Source organism: Dermacentor silvarum, chromosome 1 (assembly GCF_013339745.2).
Source record: "Dermacentor silvarum isolate Dsil-2018 chromosome 1, BIME_Dsil_1.4, whole genome shotgun sequence".
Taxonomy (NCBI): domain Eukaryota; kingdom Metazoa; phylum Arthropoda; class Arachnida; order Ixodida; family Ixodidae; genus Dermacentor; species Dermacentor silvarum.
In genome coordinates, this window is record NC_051154.1 from 191,880,941 (window position 1) to 191,905,296 (window position 24,356).

The 24,356-nt window shown below is 43.2% G+C and overlaps 1 protein-coding gene across 2 annotated transcripts in view; it reads right to left on the reverse strand.

Moving 5' to 3' along the window:
* Positions 1–520: 520 nt before the first annotated feature.
* LOC119436564 (sorting nexin-21) overlaps positions 521–24,356 on the reverse strand; it is a 30,230-nt gene continuing 6,394 nt past the window's right edge. For both annotated transcript variants that reach the window (XM_037703444.2, XM_037703443.2), the window contains exons 3-4: positions 16,159–16,540; positions 521–6,955 (exon numbers count right to left, since the gene is read on the reverse strand). In XM_037703444.2, the coding sequence (XP_037559372.1) occupies positions 6,633–6,955; positions 16,159–16,540 (705 nt within the window). In that variant the 3' untranslated portion in view covers positions 521–6,632. The remainder of the gene's footprint in view (positions 6,956–16,158; positions 16,541–24,356) is intronic.

A 24,356-nucleotide genomic window follows, 5' to 3' on the forward strand; every position in this document is an offset into this window, starting at 1 on the left:
ACAAAATAAACTGGATGCCATGCAATGAAGACGTTACTATGCAGTTAAAGGAATGTGTGTGCATGTGTGACTAGGACACTACTATATTCTGCTCTATGGAGGACTGCTTCTCTTCACAGCATAGATGCCAAATGGCTAACTGCATGAACTAACAAAAGTTATATTTCTAGTGTGAAAACCATGGGCATGGCACATATTGGGTGTGAACACCTGAAAACAACTCACGGGCTATGAGATGCCATACTAGAGGGTTCCGGATGTATTTCAACTTACTGCAGTTCAATTTTTGAAGTCGCGAGCCACAGTCTTAAGAGCCGAGATGCTACAAGAAAATTGTTCCATTGCAGTGTAGGCATGCTGGCTGAAACCAAGTGAAACAGCTTGTGTGCACCTGTGCAAATTGTAATGCATTGAGACTAGGGTATCGAAATGGAACTGAACCAAACACTGGAAAAAACATTTTAGCTCGAACTAGAACTGAACCACAACATTATTTTTTTTCCTGACGGAGTGATACGGAAAAGAAAAAAAATAACAGTTGTAGTTTCAGGTTGCCCACCTTTCTGGAGCTTTTCATCCATGCACTGACATCTCGCACAAAGATTCTACGACAGTCCACGATATCTTTCTGTGCTGTGGCTTCCCTCTTGACCTCTTACACTGCTGAAAACTTGCGCAATGGAGAGCTGCGAGTAGACTTCTTATAATTTTGCATCGGTGCTAACTCCTATACGAGGTGAAAGACGTTGGCTCGCTTTACGATGTAGCACCTCAAACAGCGATCTGTTGATGTGTCTGGTCAGCTATGACAAGAAGTGTTCCCTTTGGAAATGAGTGGCAGCCGCACAGGGTCAGAGCTGTGCTCGTCCTAGCTCTCCTTAAGAAAACTTTGGCCACTCGTCCGTGTTGCTGCCAAATAGGATCCAGGGGCCGAATTCACAAAGCGTTTTGTTTTTAAATGCTCTTTGCCATTGGCTGGCCACCCTCACTAATACAAATAAGTCAAACATCAGGATTGGCTGAAACTTCATAACAAACAGTCCTAGCATAAGAGCCCTTTGTGAATATGGGCCCAAGGCCTGCATTCACAAAGCCTATTTGTTAGCACAAATACAACAGACAGTAAAAAAAAAAAGTGTTACCGGGATCTTGGCAGTGCATATCAATGAAGCAAGCCATCAAGGCTGTTTAAGAATTTAGCCTGCCGATTTAGAGTCAAGGCTGTGAATGGGCCATTTAGACAAGAATGCATATATAGTCCCATCCTACTACCTATCCTCATCACTCCAAAGACCCCTAGCTCTTTTTCTCCTCTTTCCCTTTCCTCTACAGAGAGGAGTTGTAGGCTAGAGGACTGCAATTCCTCATTTCTATCTTTCTCCATACTGCCTCGCTTTACATAGACTCCAGCACTAACATTGGATCTGCTTAATTATTTTTTTACTAACTACATGTGGCTTGAAGAACATGTGCAATCTTTTCATGCGGCTTAGCAGCGTCAAGCTTTTTTAGCAAATAAATTTATGCTGTTTTCCTGTAACTGTTTTTCAGTTTGAACTAGAGTCGTTTCAAACTGGTTTGAACCATTATTTTCTCACTCTGAAGTTGAAGTGAAACTGAACTGTCTTCACTGAAGCGGAATGAAAACAGGAATGAAAAAGGTTTCGGTTTGACACTCCGACAATGCCACATTAAACCTATGCTCAAAGACATTTGAATTTTTTGCCGATGCTGTTTTTTCTAGATTTTTGCTTCTGACTATACCTATTGCTTGGTACACAACTATTCTTCCATTCCACTGGCATCTATATGCAACCATCGTGGACTGAAATTGAAAGCACACCTTTATGCTCAGCATAGCCACTAAGCCACAGCAGCAAGTGACAATGCACATTGACTAGTTCTGAAAATTAAACGTACTCATTATAATGAGGCAATTTTGCAAGTCGTTCTCCACAGTCACAGTTTTCTTATAATGAAAATTGTACATCACGACTACTAAAGCCACCATCAATTTAATGTTCCGACACTGCAGCTTAAGCTAATGGAAAGCATACAGAAATTAAATGTCTTTTTTTTACTCAGTGGCAGCGTAAATGCATTTCTTTCAAATTATGCTTCTGCTTACCAATATCCTGAGCATAACCACCAAGCATATTTTCGGAATGTTTCAGACTTCAATGTCTGCAATAGATATACACGAAAAAATGCCTTTCCCAGTTAAGCTTAGAATAGCCCAGCAAAACCAGCCTTACATGAAGTTTCCGAAGCTCACTTTTTTTTTTTTACAGTAAGTTTTACAAGAGGCCTTGGAACACTTATTTTTTCAAGGCTAAGTAAGTAAATGCACCCAATCATTCAGCCATGCAATCATGGACAGAAGATTTAACTACACATTGCTGCTCTGTACATACAATGATTCCACACTCTTGATCGATTCCCTGACATCACCTGTCTGTTTTCTAACAGCGGCTACCAATGTTCCGAGGCATTTTAATAAATTATTGGTTGTGGTTGTCCCGACTCCTTCAAGGTGACAAATGACAAGAGCCAAAGCAAATAAGGAGAAGCAAAGCAAAACCAATACTCAAAGTGGACAAGGCAAGCAAAAAAAAAAAAAGAAGAAAGGGCGCAGCATATTAGCAAGTTACAAGGTACATCACTGCTGCAGCAGCTGCAGCAATGTAACCTGCCTCCAGCAGCAGTAACAGTGCAATGTTTCCCACAGCACCCTGCACCAGTACACAGCTTCACCAGGGCAATGGCACTACACTGCTGCTCTGGTACACCAGAGACATGCAGCTTCTATAGAAGAAGAAGCGAAGCCTCCAACATATCAAAAAGCTACTTTTTCACAACGACTATACCGATTTCTGTGCTAGAAATCTCTGTCAATTTTAATATTCTAAGTCTGCCATGGTTGTCGCAGCCATGTACCAAATACAGCTGTTAAAAATGTTTTTGAAGCTCGTAGTTCTTTTAACTCATACAAAGCAAAGAACATAAAATGAGAATGACCAATCATTGATGCCATCAAAAGACTTTCCTTCTGCAAAAATATGTGGCAGAAATTGCCCAATTCTCACAAAGCTACAAAACACCAAATAAAAAAATATGACCGCATGACTGTCATCAATCAGCAATGCAAACAGCACAGGAAAATGCATGATGTTTCAGGCTCCTAAAGGGAAATTCAACGCAAAAGGGAGGCAGACACCACAATGTACTAACTTCAAAATGGTTGAACTTAGCGCATAGTGTTGTCTACATCTCCCTTTTGTTCTTGTCTGCTAGCACTAAAATGTTATGCAACACTTATCAAGAACAGAGCTTCCACAAAATGGGAAAATGCAAATGTGATGGAGTGGCGCCACCATTTTGGAAATGCGCAAACAGCTCCCAGTTATATCATTCTGACAACAATGTGTCAAGAGTGGTAAATGAGAGATAACAGAAAGCAAATTACATTGCAATTGGTCAAAGAAAATGAAGTTTTCCAATTTTGTTTAACTTTTCCACATAACAGCTAATCCATGCTAACTCTTCCCACTGCCTTGACAGCAGTACTTGGTACCCCCTCTGTGCAGCCCTCTTACTCACCAAAAGTGCAGTGTTTACCAGAATTCGACCTCCTAGATTGCAAGCTCAATGTAGTACTTCTGTGTTGCACAGACAAATGAGCAATGTACCCATGTTTTCTCAGGAAATTTAGACTGAGGAAAAGACCATGATTCAACCATGACCAATCTTCAACCATGATTTGCTCAGCAACTAAGTCACCTATTTGTACATAACAAATGCTGGGAGGCTTTAAGCTGCATCTGATCACTCTATCTAAGCTTCACATTTGCCTCTAGTGTCTCTTTAACATGAAGGTTCAGCTCACGGGTTTTTTTTATTTTTTAATTAAGCAAACCCTTTAATTTTTACCAACAAACTTCTTTTGCCAACTATTTTATTCACATGGAAGCCTACAAGTATTGCTACATATAGGTTTAGCTATTTTTAGCTAGTCTGTGCAGACTAGTGAAAGATGTTCAGCCAGTCTGAAAATCGTATTTTTGTAAATGTGCACAATATATGAGGGCCAACTTTACACAGCTTTCACATACAATGTATTAAAACCCACCAGCATAACAAGCTGTTAAGTGGTCAACACTATTTTCAGTTAGCGTAATACATTATGGGCCCCATTTGCTCCTTCTCACTAGTGAGAGATAGCTCAAAAGTCAACAATGCACCAAAAGCAGCATAGCAGTTATGAGGCAGCTGCAACCATCACATCTACTCACTATGCAACTAAGAGTTCATCCAAAAATGCAGTGACATCCAATGCCAAAGAGGGAGAGCTAAACAAGGAAAGAAGTGTACCCAATTTACAAATAACATGCATACAAAATGCAGTGAACAGTACATTTACGAGGTCGCGTTAAGTGTGAAACAGTTCTAATTTTTTCACCTATATTTCTAAATTACATATGTCAACTCTACGGTAGACTTGTACTCCTACCATATGAAGAAGCCGAATGGCGAAAAACTCATGCATAAATGCCAGCATGGTTGCCCTTTATGCTTTATTGACCTAAAAATTCCTTTTTTTTTTCTTTTGCTTAAAAATGAATTTGGTATTTGGTACATACTTCCACTAAATGGATATGGTATGTTTTTTTAGGTTTTACCAAAAGTGCTGAAGGCTCACTATAACCCAAGGAAAGAAACCAGGTTGCTGGTGACGTGATCAGACCATGAGAAGCTAAGAATGCTAAACTGCATTGGCCATTATTGTCATCATCTATTAAACACATAGTTCACTGTGCCAGTGTTTTCATTTTCTGAAAGCCCAAGCTCTGAATGGTTCCTATACGATGACAATTACATAATATAAATAAGATTAATATAAAATGTGGGAAAATATAATGATTGGAGTCGCTCTTCAAAGAAGGAATGCAGAATTCATTCACTGGCATTACTGGCCTGAGCTGTATAAGGGGTAAGCTATAAATGAGGCAGTTCAGGCACTCTGTCAAAGACAATGAACTTACACATCCAGATATACAATGGATCTGTACCTCATGACTTGGCAAAATTTATATTTAAGGAGGATGGTATACGTGCCTAAAGCAGACATACAATATTATCCTGATCTTACTGTTGACACATACTCCACTTTAAAAATTCTATACTTCATACCGATTATCAGTGAATGCTTCCAAGAAGATCCCGATTTCCCCTTCAGCAGTGAAGTTGTGCCTCATAGCAAAATCTTGCCACTACCTTCAACACAATTCTAATTTATTTCACTGTGTCATCATGCAAACAACCATACTTCTGAGACACCTTTCTATGTTTTCTCTGTGCATGCATGTGCCAACCACAAGACTATATAACAAATGTATCTGGCAAACGTGCAGTTCGAGAAGAAGAAAGTAAGGTGTACAGCATTGCAGTTTTCACTGCAGCACAAAACAATGCTAACTGAAAGAATAGCCTTGCTTCAACAAATGCTCCTACCCACAATGAAAGTGGCATTGGTTTGAACTGAGCCCCCAATGGTGCTCAGCCCATGCCCTGACCATTCGCTTCCAAACGATTGCTGTCAACCTGGGCCACTGTGTCATTGGTGCCGAGTTATATACCAGTACAAAGGTATGTAACTGCTACCTTTATACCAGTATAAAGCATACTACTGCCTGAACTTGCATTTCATTAAGCCTCGAAATTAAAAACACTGAAAACACCTTGAATTTCATATTCAAATGGCCATCTGAAAACAATTTCAGGATTGTCAATAAGAAAAAGCCTGTACGTTAAAGTGCTTATTTAAGTGCACTTACCTGCCACACATGGGTTAGCTGGACACTGGTGCATCTGAGACAGATATCTGCTCTACCCCAATTTCCCCAACCGAAGCCTTGCATAGTGTGCCGCATTTTTCTTGGAAACGCAATGGCATTTAGTGCTCTTAATTAACAGTGCTCTGCAACACCCCCATTCCCCTTTTCTCATGATTTAGTCCATCACCATGGCACCACCACTGGAAGGTTTCTTTGAATGGGTGAGCAAAAAATATTCCCACGCTGACAAATCAGAAAGAAACAAAAGATGCAGCACAGTTATGCAAAACTGGCCAAGTATAACGGGCACATAATGTGCTGCACCAGGCATGATTATGCCATGACAAAATGAGGGAGCAAAAAAAGCAAAGAAAGCTGCAGCACTGAGAGGTGTAGCAGAACTCCTTTAAGGCAATGACTAAAAATGTAGCTGAAAGATTCAATGACAGAAAACCAAAGCAATAATCCAAACTTCACAAATCCTTGTTCAATTCACACTTCACATTTTAACTTGCACACAAGATGTAACTGCAGATGCTTCTTGAAACTCCCGCAAGGTTAAAGGCTGTTTAATGTTCCAAAGCCTCCCGTTGTCACAGGCTTCAAGATTCCAGGTCACAGAAGTCGCATGCAGTAAGTGATGTCCAGTTGCATCTACTTAACCGTTTGTGCACGGAAAATGAAATACTGACCTCATCCACAGACGAAAAAGAAGAGCTGCAATATCCCAAAGGCTTGCAGCCGCGCACTGTGGGGGAAACACAGCCCACGAGGAGCAAGTGCTGGTAGTCTATCATGTTAGGATGAATACAAGGTAGCACTATCCTTCTTGAGTACCAGCTCAAGCAGTGTCGGCAGAGCATCCACATTGACTCCCGTGTCCTTCACCTGGCGCAGTCGCTCCTCCAGCTCACGCTTCTCCTTTCCCACCGCCCACCAGAGCCGAATTGCCAGCACAAGTAATGGCACCTCTAGGTCGCTGGGATTTGATGCAGAGATGCCAGGCAGCCGCTTAGACAGGGCGAGCTCAGCATATTTCTGTGCCTCAGCCACATTGTCTACTGCATTCAGGCAAGCTGTGAGCACCGCCAGGGTGGTGAATGTGTCCGGGTCGCCATCTCCTACAAAAAGGGGTCATACAGCAATTATCCATGTCGCCCAAGTCTACAACAACGTACGCTCTAAAACTTTCTCAAAAACATTTTTAATGCGCTTAGCATTTTGATTATACTTCAAGCACTTTCTGTTAGTTAGTTGCTGTGTTCTAACCGTTTTCACGCCCAACCTGTACCACTGGGTAGTTCATGGCCTAATGGGTAGAGCATTAGGCTGCTGTACTAAGGGAACCGTGCTCAAAACCACCGTTGAACCAACTTGGGTCACTGAGTATGTGACACTGGCTATGTGCCGCTCTAAATGAACCTCTTTCATGGCAACTTGGGTCACTGGGTATCAGTGGCATAGCCAGAAATTTTGTTCGGGGGGGGGGGGGGGGGGGGGGGCTACTTCGTGGCCTACTCCTTATAGTATTTGTCGAGGGATCAGATACATGAATAATAACTGCATTGCCATTGTCAATGCCATGGTGCATTAGATGCTGCAAGCGAATTCTTGAACGCTATGCGTTGTCCAGACAAGCAAAATATGCATTTTTTCATAAAATAATATATTCCGTATGTCCCAAAAATTGTGGCAGAAATAACTGATATCAATGCTTCCATGTTATTTTTTTTGTCTATTTAATAATTAAAGAAAATATCACGCAAACTTTAGAACTATATCAGTTCGAAACCAGCAAAGCAGTGCATGCAGCTGATATGAAAAACGTAACAGCCATGAAATGAGCAAGTTGAGAACAAATATTTTTTATGAATCTTTGCATTCAAGAACCTTGTTTACATTTTTGTACATATGCAATGGCCAGAGAAAAACCTCCCTGACACTGTCCTTCGTTCTAATGTATCGCGCAGGAGCAGCTGTCAGCCGCCGTGTATTGCGAGTAATTGCACCGAAATTATAGTTGCAACAGAGTACATACAAAAAGCAGGAGTTCTGCAAAATATACATTAGAAATGCGAAGATACAATGAAATATACAAATGCGAAGATACAGCTTGATAAAGGGAAGAAAAGTGTTGCTGGAAACAAAGTTCACTGCTTGTATACACAAAACCTTGAAACAAGATACTTAAATATATGCATAAGTCTCCAATAAATCTACGTATCTAAGCAAACATCACTGTATATAATGCGTCAAACAGTGCAAACAAACATGTTGCGCAATCAAAGATAGTAAACTTAACGCATTGAAAGACAGACAATTGAGGCAAGAACAAAACTATGATCGCAGAAGTTGTGATATGTACTTGGGCCATGCTGCGGTCACGACAGCATTATCAGGTACAATAATAGAGGTAGAATGCAGAAAATTACCAAAATGTGCATCTTAACTGCCTGCACAGCGGCAACAAATATTCTGCACCCAAAGAACGGTAGCTAAAATAGCTACCGTTCATAGCAGGTAGCTAAAATAGCAGGTAGCTAAAAAGGAAAGAAAAGGACAAACGAAAGCCACAGATGATGCGGCAAGTTCAACTACCCAATATCAGAGCGTGCTTGTTGGGAAACGCCGCGTGGGCCGGGCTTTCAATGAGGAAGGTCAATCAAAATTTGTTACTGATGTCCTCGTAATTTTCACGGGCTTTCTTTGAAACATGGAGAAACGAGCAAGGGCTGAATTCACAATGATCTCGATGCTAACTGTTACAATAAACGGCAAAAACTTTTGCGGTTTTAAAAGCTAACGAACAGTCATACGTTTTCATAATTACCTGAAGGAACAGCTCTTTTTACTAGCATTGATTTTTGCTGCTTCGCTATCTAAAGGACAAACTTCACTCAGCGGGGAAGTTTAGCGAAGCGGTCAATGACTTCGGACACGATGTCGACATCCCTGTGGGCGTATAGAAGCGCCAGCCCAACCATGCGTTCCTCAGACATTGTAGAGCGCAAGTAGTTTTTTTTTTTAGTAATCTCGTGCTTGAAAATATCCTCTCTGCGCTGGCAGTGGTCACTGGAAGGTCGCTTAGAATCTGCAGCAGTTTGTACACATTTGTATAGAACTTGCAGTCGCAATGAGAGAGGGCATCCGTTCCTGTGCTGGGGCGCTGGCTTGCTGCTTTGTGCCGCAATCACTTGTTCAAACAGATTCACAAATGAAAGAACGGCATCACGCTTTTCCACCCAGCGCGTTTCACATAATCCCAATAGTCGCTGCCTTGCGCAATCAGGACACATCAAACTTATGATTTCTCGTAAAAAGTGTGAGTGGTTAGGAGATTTGCGGAAAAAGTTCACAATGTCTTTAGCGTTCCAAAACAGTTTCGGATATCTGTGATGGAGCACACCGCACAGAGAACTAGGCCGAGGGAGTGGCTGGCGCAATGTGTGTAAAGTGCGGCTGGATATTTCTCGCGAACGGCAGCTTGTACACCATTCGTTTTACCAGCCATTGAGCTGGCACCGTCATAACCTTGGCCACGAATATGATGCATGTTAATTCGAAGGTCTAGCAGAAATTTTGTAATGGTGTTGGCGAGGGCCCTGCCACCTTGGTCCTGAATTTGCACAAAACATAAAAACACTTCTTCGATGTCGTTGGCATCCTTGTTTAGTTACCTTGCACCAACGGTAAGCTGTTCGATTGCAGCAATATCCGTCGTTTCGTCAGCAAGTATGGAGAAGCAGCCTGCAGTGTTTACTTTTGCCAACTAGGCTTTCTTTGATAATTTCACAAATTTCTATAATTTGATTTTGTACACCTGGGCTTAAATACGAGGCATCACTGGAGCAACTTTCCAAATGGTTCTTCAGATCTGTATCTCCACAATCAGCTTGCATGCAAAGAAGCGCTCTGGAAATACTAGTATTTTCAGTGGGGGGTTTTGCTTAAATCCATAGGACCACTGTCCCCATGGCCATGGAGAGCCTGACCTTGTCGCCCGCAAAAAAGAACTGTCTCAATATTAGGCTGTTAACTTGTGTTTTCTCTTATTTTACTTTGCCTGCCCTGCTCCAGCTGATCGATCGCATTGGGCGCACTTCCTGAAAATGTTTGGAGAAAATTATCAGCTGCCAACTGACAGTCACGGTGATATTTAGTATTTTCGTGTGTGGAAGATTGCGAGCGCGTGCTTCCATTTCTGGAACGGCTTGGACACGAGAGCTCCAGTGCGCGCATGTTGGCCCAAGCTTATAAGAACATTAAACCCATAAAGTTAACGAATTAAAAATCTAAAGCACACCTTTGGAAATGTCAGTCCACCTTTCACGTCAAACGTTTGAAAAGTTTATATCCATAAAGTTTTGGAATTGAAATACATGTGCTTCGTAGATTCCGTGGCCGCTGCGAGACGACTCGACGCACCCACTTGTCATTGAAATGCCCTTTAAACTATGCACTCGGATGGTGCTCCTTGCATTATGCGACACCAGGTGCATGGGCATTGCCACGAAATCCAGCAAGAGTTCGCAATGTTCTCGCCGAAATGTCTTTTTGAGCGTGAAAAAGACATTGTAGACAAAATCCAGAATGATTCCCGGCACCAGTGGTTGTTTTGGCTGGCGGTACATATGACAGCACAAAATAATATGGGGGGGGGGGGGGGGGCTGAAGCCACATGTTTGTGCAAATGTTTATGTTTTTTCCACACCTAGAAAGCTGGTGTCATTAAGTAAGCAAGCTTCCGCGGTCTTCCGAGAGAAGGCCCAGTGTAAAACCATGCACAGACAGCGCCCCACACAATGTGCCCAGTGCGTCGTGTATGAGATACCTATCTTATGTGGTAAAGCCTACATCAGGCAAACCGGCCGATGCATTAACGATCGGCTAAGAGAACACCACAACAATGTTACAACACAATTCAAGGTCATCTTGGTGTGCACTGTTGTGACTGTGGGTGCAGACCTGTCTTCAAAAAAAATGTAAAATTCTATCTAGAAGCAAATCCAGCCTTACTAGAGAAATTATCGAGGCTGCCGCAATTGCACATGTGGGAAATAAGTTCGTCAGCTGTCCATCGATAGCATTGTGTAAAAAAGAGATGACCTTCCTAGATTCAAATGCCAGGGTATGATAGCACTATGAGCAGGTTCTGTGCGCATGTGTGATCTTGTTTTTTTTTTTTTTTTTTTTTTTTTTGTCAAGTGTTCACATAAAACTAGCTGTGCACCGGCAAAATAAACATTGTTGAAAGTCAGCGTTGTGTCTGTTTTTTTGTGTGCCTCTCCTGTCTTCATCGGTTCCGCACAGTAGCCATCTACGATGTACAACCAACAAGCCCAACTGGTTACTCTGCTCAAGTTGTTTAACACAAAGGCATTTTCTCTACACCAATCCAAGGACAGCAGCTCATTATTTTAAAATTTTTGGGGGGTCTGGAAGGATAGAAGTTCCAAAAAGTAAAGAAATTGTGCCGACCCAATGCACATCTTCGAATCTATGTGAAGCGGTTAACCAAATGCTATAAATTTACCAATTCCATTCCTGCACCTCTGGCGTAAGGGAAACTGGCGGGCACGCATCTGCGCTCATGCACCTGTGCTATGCAATGTACCACATACGGCAATTATCTCAAAGAGCTAGTCGGCATTGGCAGAATACAAGTATATGTGTGATTGTGACCGATGATTTACAACATTGGGCTGCTGTGCCGGAGGACCAAGGTTCAATACCACCATCAGGCCCATAATTCAATTTTTCTTTAATGTGAGAGTTATTCGGCCAGACAGCAGCAGCACCCAGTAGCCACGGTCAGGAAAGTCCGACACCATTTGCAAAGAAAGCGTTGCTTTAAAACAATGTGATTTATCATCAATCAGCACATGCAGGATAAATGTGCAAGATTTGTAGCAGCAAGTATGGCACAAACACTTTATAAGATATCCTATAATTAAAAATAAACCTGCTATTATATACAATAACAAATTCATTTCACACACAACGTGTATTGCAGCCTTCATCGCATATAAAAAAAAAGTTTGGCAGAACCCATCTTACGACTGCCAACGGTAATGCACTTAACAATAAAGCAATATAGTGACACAATGTATAGCCACCTTTGAAACTCCTTCTTATGTATGAGGCATGTACTGCCGTGGGACTCCTCGCTCGGGTTTTTCTATGAACACACTGTGCCATCTAGCCACACCGTCGCCGCAAGCTTGCACGTGGCCTCCTAAATGCATGGCACACCAGTGCATGCGCCAAGAAACATCATGCAGCAGCCGGGCTCCTCTCTCGTGCTTCTTTCTGGGCACGCTACACCTTGTAGAAGAGCTGCCGAGAAGTACACATTTGGTCTCCTAGATGCATCGCACACAGTTGCAAGTGAACACTGCAAGTTGTTCCCTCTCTGGCCGCACTTAATGACCCAAGTTGGCAAGAGGTTCATCGAAGAGTGGCACATACCGAATGCATTCATGGCACAGCTCACTAAAGCATTGGCATAAAAGATATTCATTGAAAGGCGACACATACCGAGCTGCCAGCACTCACCAGCCGCTTCACAATCGAACCCTTGTGAAGTTGGTTCGATTCTGCCCAGCACAGGAGAAATTTTAAAGAATTTATAATGGTGCATTTGGCTGGTCGAAATGCAGCCCAGCTTCTCTCCCACTGCACTGCTGCTACTGCACGCTGCTGTCTATCCGTGCAGCTATCAAGTCTGCATGGTTTTGATTCCGTCGAGCAAAGGAAAAATTAAAAGGATCTTGTCATTATAGAGTGGCACATTCCCAGTGGCTTACCTAGGTACCGAAGTTGGCATCGAAGATGATCACTGAAAAGCGGAACACACCTACTGGCACATAGCCGCTGTCCCAAGTTGGTATCAGAGATTCATTGAAGAGCAGCACAGACCGAGTGGCACATACCTAGTGCGCAAAGTCGGCATCAATGAGGTTCATTGACAAGCGGTACATACCCAGTGCCGCATTCCCAGTGACCCATGTCGGCATCAAAAAGGTTCATTGAAGAATGGCGAATAGGTACACAGTGCCCCATACCCAGTGACTCAAGTTGGTCAGACACTTGGTTTCAAACGCTGTTTCCGGAGCACAGCAGCCTGACACGCTACCCATTCGACCATAGGCTACATGACCAGAGACCTTGGTTTATGCGAAAATGGTTAGAGAGAGATAGCCCCCGGAATGTGTGTAAAGTACCTTAAAGGGATACTAAAGAGAAGCAGAAAGTTCAGCTGATATAAAAGAGACCTTTAGGAATGCATGCAGTTTTTGTTGGGTGCAAAAACGTGAGTTATTAGCGGAGAAATTCGTAAACAAAGACCAAATATCTCTTCCTCAATTTCTCCCACTCCAGATTCGGCGCTGAAGCAGTGTCGTCACAGATTTCATTGCTCTCAGTGAATCAGAGGGTGCCATGACACGTCACCGCTTGTGTAAACAGCCGAGGCGCTGGCTGCATCATAGGCTGCATGGCCGCTGCGTTTGTGTTCGCTGCAACTTCCGCTTAGGTGTTGTGTGGCTGCGATGGATACCGTTGCCGACGTTAAACCTTGCAACGAAGAGCTCGCCTAGGAAGCAGACTGCATTTCAGCGACTTCAGTGAAACGAAGCGCGAAATGGTCCTCCGTGCTCGCGCACCAGGTGTTTCCTCGTACAATGGCGGTGAGCTGCCGGCTGCGCAGACGAAAAGCGAAGCCTCGTTTTTGTCGAAGGAAGGCGAGGCGTCCGGTCCGCCCGGCGACGATGTTCTCGACAGAACAAGCATTGAAAGTTGCGCGCGTACTTGGTATAGTTTTTTCATGCATTTTTTTTAATGACATTCAGCACTCACCGAGCTGCCAGTTTGCTGATGCAGGGGCACCAGTAGGGGATTTGTTAAGGCGACATTGAGGGAACAGCTGCTCGAGAAAGGACTGGCCTCTGGGGCACGCCAAGAGACTTTCCGAGGGTAAGATTATATACATAATCCGAGGGCGAGAAATGCAGAGAGCACACTATCGGTTTCTCTGGCTCTTTTGCCGTTTTATCATCGGCAGAGCACTGAGCCATTGCAAACGCCGGTGCTCATTGCATGGCACCACATGAAAGGACACAGTCGGGCCAACACTGCCGCTGCCCCTGAGCAAGCGCCTTGGGCCGTTTATACAGCCCTCAACGCAACACATACGAGATATTTTCTGGCAGTTTCCCGCGAAGTCAACGTTTTTCGAGCCATGCAACACGCAACCAAACATTGCAACACTGTAGAACGGAACAGGCGCACGCAATGATGCATAGAGCAAAAACGAAACTATCACGACCACATGTAGCGCCATGCCATTTCTTCTTATTTATTTAATTTTGCGTTAAACTTGTACTTCCTCACTTGAAACACTTTAAAAAGTTGGCAAATGCTGTTTATGTACGTTTAAGGTGTACTTCATTTTGCGTTTCATTAACAGCGATAAATCGCTCTAGACCAATCGCGACCGGGCTGCGTTAGTGATCTCCGACATCACGAACGTGTAGTGCGGGAAATATGAACTGGCGTCAGCACCTATCCTTCAGTTTTTCACCATTTTCTTGCATATTGAACCTCTGTTCGCAGTAAGAATGGTATGACTGTGATGGTGAAAAGATAATCTACAATTAAATCTCAACTTCCGGTTTCTCTTTAGTGTCCCTTTAACTCTTTCCCTACCATGGGGAAAATAGGTTCTTTGTATGTTACGGCAGATGTCCTTTTCTGAAGGAACTACTGCACTCAATATTTAATGTAATACAGAAACAGAAAGCAAAATGAATGTGCTTTTCACGCATAAAAGTTTTATTAATGAGATGTATGTCATAAAAAGATATAAATTGTTAAAATAAAGATTGTGCGATAAAATTGAACAAAGTTTGTAAAAACGCGCTTGTATCTACTAAGAAAAAAATTTTAATGTATTGCATTCTATTAGGCACTATCTCCGAAAAAACCAAAATATTTAATTGAACAGGTATTCCACTACAAAAATTTAACTGCTACAGTTGGGCATGCCGGGCTGCGGCCACCTATGTTCCAGGCTGGTTTGCGTCGTCGTCGCTTTCAGACTGAAAGTCCGACGAAAGTCAGTGTCCTCCGAGTCCCTGCTATTCAATGCATCGATAAGGTCAGCCACAGAGGCAGCGGAATCGCGATATTTGCAATCTCCCGAAGCGTGCGCGCCGTTTCCAGACCCGGACATTTTTGCGTTGCGCTTTGACGATGGCAAAAGTTCGGAGCGCATTTAAAAATCACTGCTTGGTGAGAGAAAAGTGAACTGCTTAGAAAACTAAAACATAGTTCTCCTCCTTCACGTCCGATAGCGCAGTATGTCTGAGCGGCGCGGATGGTCTCGAAAGCGGCATTTCAAACCAATAGTGGGCTAATAATGCCCAATGGGGGCGGTACGGAAAGAGTTAAGAATGCTAATTGCATTAAAATTCCTGCAGCACCCATCTCACAATGAACGTAGATGTTTATGCAATTAGCATTGAAGCAATGTAGCGAGACACTGTACTGCCACCGCCAAATTGCATCATGTATAACGCAGCCAGGCTCTGCTCTCACGCATGCCTGTGAACACACTGCACCATCTAGTAGCGCCGTCACGAAGTCCACACATGGTGCATGTGTAAATATATATTTAGACAAGATTGTGTGAATATATATGATGTGGATTCTGCCCTGCACCAGAGAAATTTTAGAAGATATTAATGAGTTTGCATTCTTAAGGTACTTCACACACTTTCTGGGGGCTATCTATATCTATCTACTATGTTTGTTTTATGTATGTTTGTATCTAACCATTTTCCCGCCTACCTGGGTCACTGGGTTGTCATGGTCGAATGGGTAGCACATCGGGCTGCTGTGCTGAGGTAACAGCGTTCAACACCAACCACTACACACATTACTTAATTCATTGAAACTTTTGGAGGAGTGTTAAGGATAAGACAAGGAAAGACAACACATGGGTGCACCCGTGTGTTGTATTTCTTTGTCCCATCGTTTAGCACTCCTTCAAAAGTTTCAATGTATCAACAAGATCAATTTTCAACCCTTCTGCAATTCAATAACTAGCTTGCACTACTTTTGTTACATGTTTAATTTGTTATAATTTCTTCGGTAAGTGCTTACACCCCATTCCTAAACATCTGCAGAATCAACTCCACTTAACCTTAATGGTTCAACACTCCTGAAAGAAATATAACTACTGAGGGTTCAAACTTGGCAAGTGTAAAACTTCAAATTTCTCTGATCAAAAAGAAACTTAATTTAAAAATTATGCACTACTTACCAAGAACTTTCTCTTGTACGGAGTAAGCATTTTCAAGCAAGACAGAGGCATCTTCAAACTGGCCAGCAGTCATCAGGCGGTGAGCCCGGCAAACCTCCCGACGCCATGTGAATTCTGCAAACTCTGGTGATCGACGTAGCTCCGGCGATGCATGAACACGAGACAGCAGGTGGCGAAAGGCCAAACTACGTTCTGTTATCACCTCAGTGGTAAAGTTTCCCAGCAGGGCTTTGCGGGGGAAAGGGAAGTCGCGCAGAGCCACGCATGATGGGTGGCGGCGACGCAGACCCGCAAACAGGGCCGAGAAATCAGAGTAGCGACGCTCCAGGACCCCTGGAAGTCGCTCCAGTCCAGGGCTCTTTTTCACAAGCACTGTGTAGCACTGGCAGGAACAAGCACAAAGAATTGAGTTCTATGAACAATTACTGATAATAGACAAAAAGTTGAAGAATGCTATTATGCCAGGGGTCATTAGAAATTACATTTTCAAAGAGCCACGAAAAGAAGAGGCCATTCTGCTTGAAGAGGTGAGCGAAAAATAGGTCCTTCAGTCTGAATGCATGTTGACTGCCTTTTTTTCTTCTTTGCTAAGAAGCACTCAGTTTCTGAGAATAAAGTCTGCAAAAAGTCACTAGCTTGGCAAAAATCAACACAATACTGTGCACAACCCACCCGCGGCACTAACATTTTAGACTGTTTTTACTAGTGCCCCTGAAACATTTGGTGAAGTGACTTACTTAGAAGGCTTTAGTGACCATAAGTTGCTTCAACTTACTCTTAATGTCCCCTTGCAGTTTACAAATGTCCCTAAGAAAACTATCCGTGACTATAATAACAAAGGCAACTACGACAAAATAAACGAGGAACTTGAGACGCTTCTTTCTCAGACTTCCTTACCTTTGTTTTTCGCTCGGTCAGTTAACGAAACTGGCTTCTTTTCAAGCAAAAGCTATGCACATTAGTAGAAACATATATCCCACTAATCAAAATAACAAGTGATAAAATGATCCCACGGTTCACCCAGTACCTTCAACAACTAAGAAATAAGAAGAAAAGGTTGTACATGAGCGTACACGCTCGCCCACGGCTTGGGACAGATATAACCTATGTTTGAAAGCTTACTGCTCAGCTGCAAGTGAAGCTAAAGTTAATTATTCTCACGATCTATCCTCCCTTCTTAAGTCCAACCCACAAAAATTTTGGCAGGCAATATCACTTGATCCCAGTTCACACCATATTTTGTTAGATGGTGAGAATCAAGTTCCACTAGCTGATAGCGAATGTCCCACAGGCTGCAACACATTTTTTTCATCCATGTTCACAAATGAAGACCTTTCACTCATTCCTGAAGTCACTGATCTCGACTGCCAGTACATGGAGCCCATCGATATTACTGAAGATGGTATCGCAAGTCTCATTAATAGCCTTAAAATATCTAGCTCTCCAGGCGTCGATAATATTAACTCTGAAGTTTTAAAAAAATACAACTTCGGTGTCTAGTAAAATTTTGTATATTTTCTACCAGTCATTGTCATCAGGCCAGTTCTCCTCCGATTGGAAAATTGCGAAAGTGGTACCTGTGTGCAAAAGTGGCAACAAGAATTCCCCTGAAAACTACTGCCCAGTTTCATTAATGAGCATATGCTGCAGAATCCTCGGGCATATTATAGCTCTCACATATACGAACTCTCTTGAATCAAATATTTTTCTTCACTAACCAGCATGGCTTCAGGAAAGGTTTATCATGCGAGACACAGTTACTAGAGTTCACCACTGACGTACATTCCCACATGGACCATAACCTTGAAACAGATCGCATCTTCGACTTCTCCAAGGCCTTCGACCGTGTAGCCCACTGCCGTTTATTTCCAAATTAACTTCTCTCAAATTAGACTGTTCAACGCTATCTTGGATCCGTAACTAATACAGTGTAGACTGCTTATAACGTAAGTCGCCAGAGTCACGAATATCCACACTATAAGCGGTACCGCACTATAACCAAAACAACTATTTCATTGCGATAATGGACACTCCGGGCGCATTTCTGCCGTCGCTGTCACCGTGCTCTAGGTTCCGTATTCGCTTACTAAATAAATTAACAAGCACGATGTCACGCACACACAAGCAAACATGAACACATCTCGCTCGTTGACCGCGGAAACGAACTGTCAAAACGCTCGAGTGACGAAGCACGGCGAGCGAATTGACATTCGTGCTATCATGCCTGTCGCTTCAACGCGACCTATAAGTGGCAAAAACACGGCGCACTTTCCCCGTCGCAGATTGCTTTCAAGATAGGGCCAAGGCGATCGCATCGCAGAAGTGTATCGGCACAGATTACGTCCTGCTTCGGTCCACTGAAACCGTTCAGCATTGCTTTGCTGGCAAAAATCCTCTCCTTCTGTTTGCGCCAGTCCCGAACGCAAGTTTCGGATACTCTGAACGCCCGTGATGCGGCCCGATTTCTGTCCGTCTCCGCACACGTGATCACTTTCCTTTTAAAGGCGACATCATGATGAACTCGGTACTTCATGCTGATAGAGCAGACGCAGAGAACGTGAAGACAGATGGTAGACTATTGCCTAAGCACATGTACTGGAGCACATGGAGAAGCTACGGTAGCTAGGCTCAAAGAGTAGCTAGGCTCGACGTGCGTGCGAGGCAGCCATTTTGAAATTCCAACGGCTATATGGTAACGCAGATTTAGGGTCGTACTCGATTCTAACGCACACGCAATTTTTGGACCTGTTTTATCAGAAAAAAAAGTGCTCGTTAGATTCAAGTAAATACGGCATTTGTGGCTTGAGGGGAGCGTTTGCCATCTAGGTTGACTGCCGAACTTCCAGGCAGCCACACTGTAACCGGTATTTCGTGTCCCGCAACTGCACTATAAGCGATACACGTATACATAGAGTGCTATGGGAAAATTAATGTTGGTCTGAAAAGACCGTATTATATCCGGTTCTGCACTATAAGCGGTTACGTTATAAGTGGTCTATACTGTAGTCAGCAATTTACAGTTGAGAACAATTATGCATTACCCCTCACCTATGTGAATTCCGGTGTACCACAGGGCAGTGTATTAGGACATAACCTCCTCGATAAACTCTGTGCCTATCAAGACGCCGAGACAGCAATAGGGAGGCGCCGTCGGCAGAGTTGCAAACTGCCGCCGCTCATTTCGCTGAGGGCGCCACCGACGTAGAGTGCCGCCGCGTTTCCCGTCTGCGCGGCGGGCGCGACGCCGACTGTTTTAATTGCTGCGATGGTGGCACAACGATCCACTGGGTGACCAGAGCCTTGTTTATAATGCTGTAGAGCACCATAGTAGTGTCTCAAATACAGTCTGTGAAAGTGCAAGCGCGGTTGCAGCAACTGTAACGTCAAAGCAGATTGCGCATCGCACGTAGCAAAAAAAAAATAATAAAATCGAAAAAAAAAAAACGAACAAAAAAACGCGAATTTGTTCATTGTGGTTAATATGCCCTTAGTTACCGTAGTAAAGTGCAGAAAGTACGCAAGTCGCCAAGCGTTCGTACAGCTCTATCTTGTCAAAAAACTTCTTGCGACGCTGCTCTATAGTGAGCCGTCCTTCGGGCCTCGGCGCACGTAAAGTCTCTAGATTTTAAAGCAAAAAAATATCTAGAGACTTTAGGCGCACGTTAGTAGCATACTATTTTTACGACTTTCAGACAAGTTTTCCCCAAGTTCTTTTGCATCAGATGAGCGTTGTGGCCGACGTGAATATTCATACCCAGAAACCTTTGCACTTTCTACCACGTTCGTGTGCTTTGGCGACCAGGAAAAATAGAAACAAGTATTTAAGGACCTAGAAAAAACGCCGCATGCCTTGAATAAGCAAGATACGAGCAAATATTTTATTGCAAATTCTTTGTTGAACGATGCATGCAGCTTAGACATACAAAATACCGAGATGCATACAGTTCAGACATACAACATCCGAGGGCGCTTCTGTCACTATATGCTTTGTCATTATATGCGTTGCTCGAAGTTACATGTATCCATGTGAAGAAGTTCATGGTGCTTCACCCGCACATAATGTCTGTGAACCAGCGTGGCGGCCTCTTCGAATGTTTTTTTTTTTTTTTTTTGCCGTGATCGCACGTCAAAAGCATCTAGCAATCACGGTCGCTTAGCGTTAAGCTCAGGTCCATGATCACCCAAGAAATTAGAAAATTTGTGGACCGTACCAACGCTACTAGGTTTGACCGTAATGCACGAGAAAACTCAACAAAAACAATGCACCCGACTTGCGATCCCAGCGGAGGTAACGGAGAGACGGAGACGCGGGCACACGGCAGGCAGCTAGTCTACGTCGGTGGCGCCATCTCTCGGCATAAACGACCAATAGGGAGAGGGAAAAGCGACGGCCGATCGAGCGCCGTTTAACAGGCACAGAGTTATCGAGGAGGCTATGATGAGGACCATTGCTTTTTCTAATATACATCAACAACCTGCCCAATAAAATCTCTTCCTGCACGCGAAATTTCGCCGATGACTGTATAATATACAGACCAATTACCAGCTTTGAGGACCACCTCATTCTTCAAGGTGACCTTGAAAGCATTAGCGACTGGTGCAACACCTGGCAAATGACACTTAACTCATGCAAGGTAATGACTTTCATACCCAAACACTTTAATTCAAGTTTTTCTTATTATATAAATGCGGATCTAGCATCTGAAGCTTCACTGTACAAATATCTTGGCGTTAATCTCACACCAAATCTTTCCTAGGCCTCTCATACAACAACCACATGTGCTAATAGTTCAAAAACACTAGGATACATTCGTCGCAACCTACGTAATTCCCCGTCCGACCCCCACGAATTAGCCTTCCTGACGTTCGTCCGACCACAGCTCGAGTTTGCATCCCCGATAATGTCTCCTCATCCCGAGTACCAAATTTGCATGTTAGAAGCCATTCAAAACCGAGCTAGTCTATTCATTTCTCGCAATTACATTAGGCAGTCAAGCATAACTCGAATCAAACTTGACCTTTCGCTTCCTGCACTAAGTAGTCGTCGCGGCATGGCATTGCTGTCCTTGTTCCATAAATATGTTCATCAAATGAAGTCATCGTCTTTGCTGCTGGAACGTGCAAGTTGCATATGACGACTGAATAATGATTTAATTTTCACTCGCATCTACGGAAACACGGATGCATTTAATTTGTCGGCTTTGCCACGAGCCATTCGCTTGTGGAATTCCCTCCCCGACAGCACTGTTATGCAAACGGACAGATAAATTTAGGAAACTCTTGAACTTGCATTTTCTGTCCTAAAAATGTGTCATTCTGTATGCCATGGTCTATTTCTATGTAACGTCATGCTGACTTTTGTTTCCCTTTCATGCTTTAACCCTTTGAAGGTCGAATTATTTTCAAAAAAACTTTCCTAGATGGTCAAATTACTTTATTGCGGATATTGAATGTACAAAATGTACAAAGTCGGGAATAAATAGTGAAAAAAAAATTTGAAACAGTATTTTGATGTCGGCATCACTCAGAACTCCAAATGTTCAATAATATTTCAGAGTGTGGTATTCCTTGAAACACGGTTCTACGCACAGCGCCTTATCGCACAGCGCCTTATCGCAGTCTGCACATCAAAAACGCCCACAGTCAAGATAGAAATCAACTTCCGCCGCCCCTGCAAGAGAGTGCCGACAGAGAGAAAACTCACGCTTGGCGCGCCTCCGTTGCGATCACGCGGCGCAACCGAAACCGCGTAAGCGCGTTGCCGCAGAGAGCGAGAATACTTCGTTAGCGGCGCTGATAAACAAGCTAAGTCAGCGCCAATCAAGATAGAAATTAACTTCAGCGCCACTGCAAGACAGTGTCGACAGAGAGAAAACTCACGTTTCGCGCGCCTCCGTTGCGATCACGCGGCGGAACCGAAAGCGCATCGCTGCAGAGAGCGAGAATACCTTGTGAGCGACGGTGATAAACAAGCTAAGAGCAGCGCCAATAAAGGTAGAAATCAACTTCTGCCGCCCCTTCAAGGGAGTGCCGACAAAGAGAAAAATCACGTTTCGCGCGCCTCTGTTGCGATCACGCGGCGAAACCGAAACCGCGAAAGGGGTGTTGCAGCAGTCTGCGCGACGCACGCACTGAAACTAGAAATCAGTTCTGTTTATCTCCGCAAGAAGGTAGCACAAATGTCAAACGCTTCTTGTAAGTCCTAAAAGGTGGCAGCACCTCCCGGTGAGCCCCCCCCCCCATGCATCGTCATTATGGCGCGAAATTTCAAACGGAGGATCGAAACCGTACGGCAAAGACCTTGTGGGACAGAAAACCGCCGCCGTACAGATACGGCAAAAACCTTCAAAGGTTAAAAACTAAACGTTTCTTACGCAGTGTTCGATTATGTGCGCGAACAATGTGCTTGGTAAAATTTATCCGGTATTTTGCACGCTACCCTGAACTTATTTCTGTTTATTTGCGTATTGTTAGTATTTTTTTTTCTCTTTCATATACGAGTGATAAAATTTAGCCGATGTTTTGTACGCTACCACATCATTTTCATTTGTAACCCTGTTTTGCGACGATGATTTCTACTCATTTTTGTGGTCCTCGTGTCTCGGTGTTCATGTGTAAAACTGTCTTGCAGTGATGCCCCCCTAACTCAATGCTCCTCATGGTAATTTGAAATAAATAAATTTTAAAAGAACATGAGATCAGAGGTAACACTGTCTACCTCACCATGTACACATGCGCAAGCTACCATTGCTTCTTTGGGGACCAGGGTCAAAGATTATCGCTCGCCAATGACAATAGTGCATTCACTATCACCCATGTTGTGCCTAAATGTCTTTAGTCAACAAGTGCAACTTGCTGCTCTTAAGTCAGTGTTCTTGCATGAGGGACAAGAATGAGAATGGAATGTGTGAGTAAACATAGTGAAGGTGTGCTAAGCAATTTCAATCAAGATGTAGCATCCAAGTTCATCATTGGTGTCAGTCAAAGCTCCATGCATACTCCACTGCTTTTCCCACTCAACTTCAGGGTCAACAACAAGATTTTAGAATTTTGCCGAGTGTTAGAAGCACAATCTTATAAACGAAATTAAAGTATACGGGATGGGATCCTAAAGTACAATAATGGAATAAGCACCCGTTTTAACCCTGTTCTCATATGCAGCTTTGGCCATCAATATGTCACTAAAGTTAACACTGAAGTCAATGTTGTCTATAGCATTGAATACATGCTGCCACCTATACAATAAGGAAGGTGACAATATTCAAGTCATTGCGGTCAGTGGCTAAGGTCATGTCAAGACACTTCATCTCTTCTTTCTGGGGTTTTACGTGCCAAAACCAGTTCTGATTATGAGGCACGCCGTAGTGGAGGGCTCCGGATTAATTTTCACCACCTGGGGTTCTTTAATGTGCACTACAACACAAGCACACGGGCGTTTTGCATTTCGCCTCCATTGAAATGCTCATCTGTCAGATAGGAAGCTGCCACTTTGGAAAGAAATGTACTAAGTGAACAGCACAGGCATCATTGAAGAGGAAGTTATGCATTTAGACAAATATGAGAGTGTTAGTGTCTATGGTGCTCTCAAATATCTCACATGCCATGTATAATCTACCCTAAATCCATGTCACCAAGGTCTCCAAGATTCAGATAATTCTGAACCCTCTTCCAAACAATAGGTTAGCGAGAATTAGTGAGAACTTCCAAAACTTGCATCATTTATCTACATAAAAAAACCTTTGTGGAAGAACCCTCTCCTGCGGGAACCTTTTTATAATGCGTTTGTGAAAGCAAACTACATTATACCTGGTAAAAGATGTATGCTTATTACTGTTTGCTATTTTCAAGGGTAAGAATATTTTTTTAACAGTAACTTTAGAATGACTGCTTGAAAAATAAACCTTATTTCTTAATTTCTAGCACAAAGGATATCACCCAATCACGCCCAACTCCTAAGAGAATGAAACATGAAGTTGTCAGCAGCATATTCTTGCTACACAGGATTTATACTGATACTAACAGAGTTGGGGGACCTATTTGTACAACTGCAATAAGATGTATTCTTAAACAATGAATAGCAAAAAAAAAATGTTTTCGAAGCACCACATTTTGCTGCATTGTATCACGATGTGTTATGTTAAAAAATGCTAAATAGCTTCTTAATTATCAGCACAAGAGAAATCACCCAATCACACCCA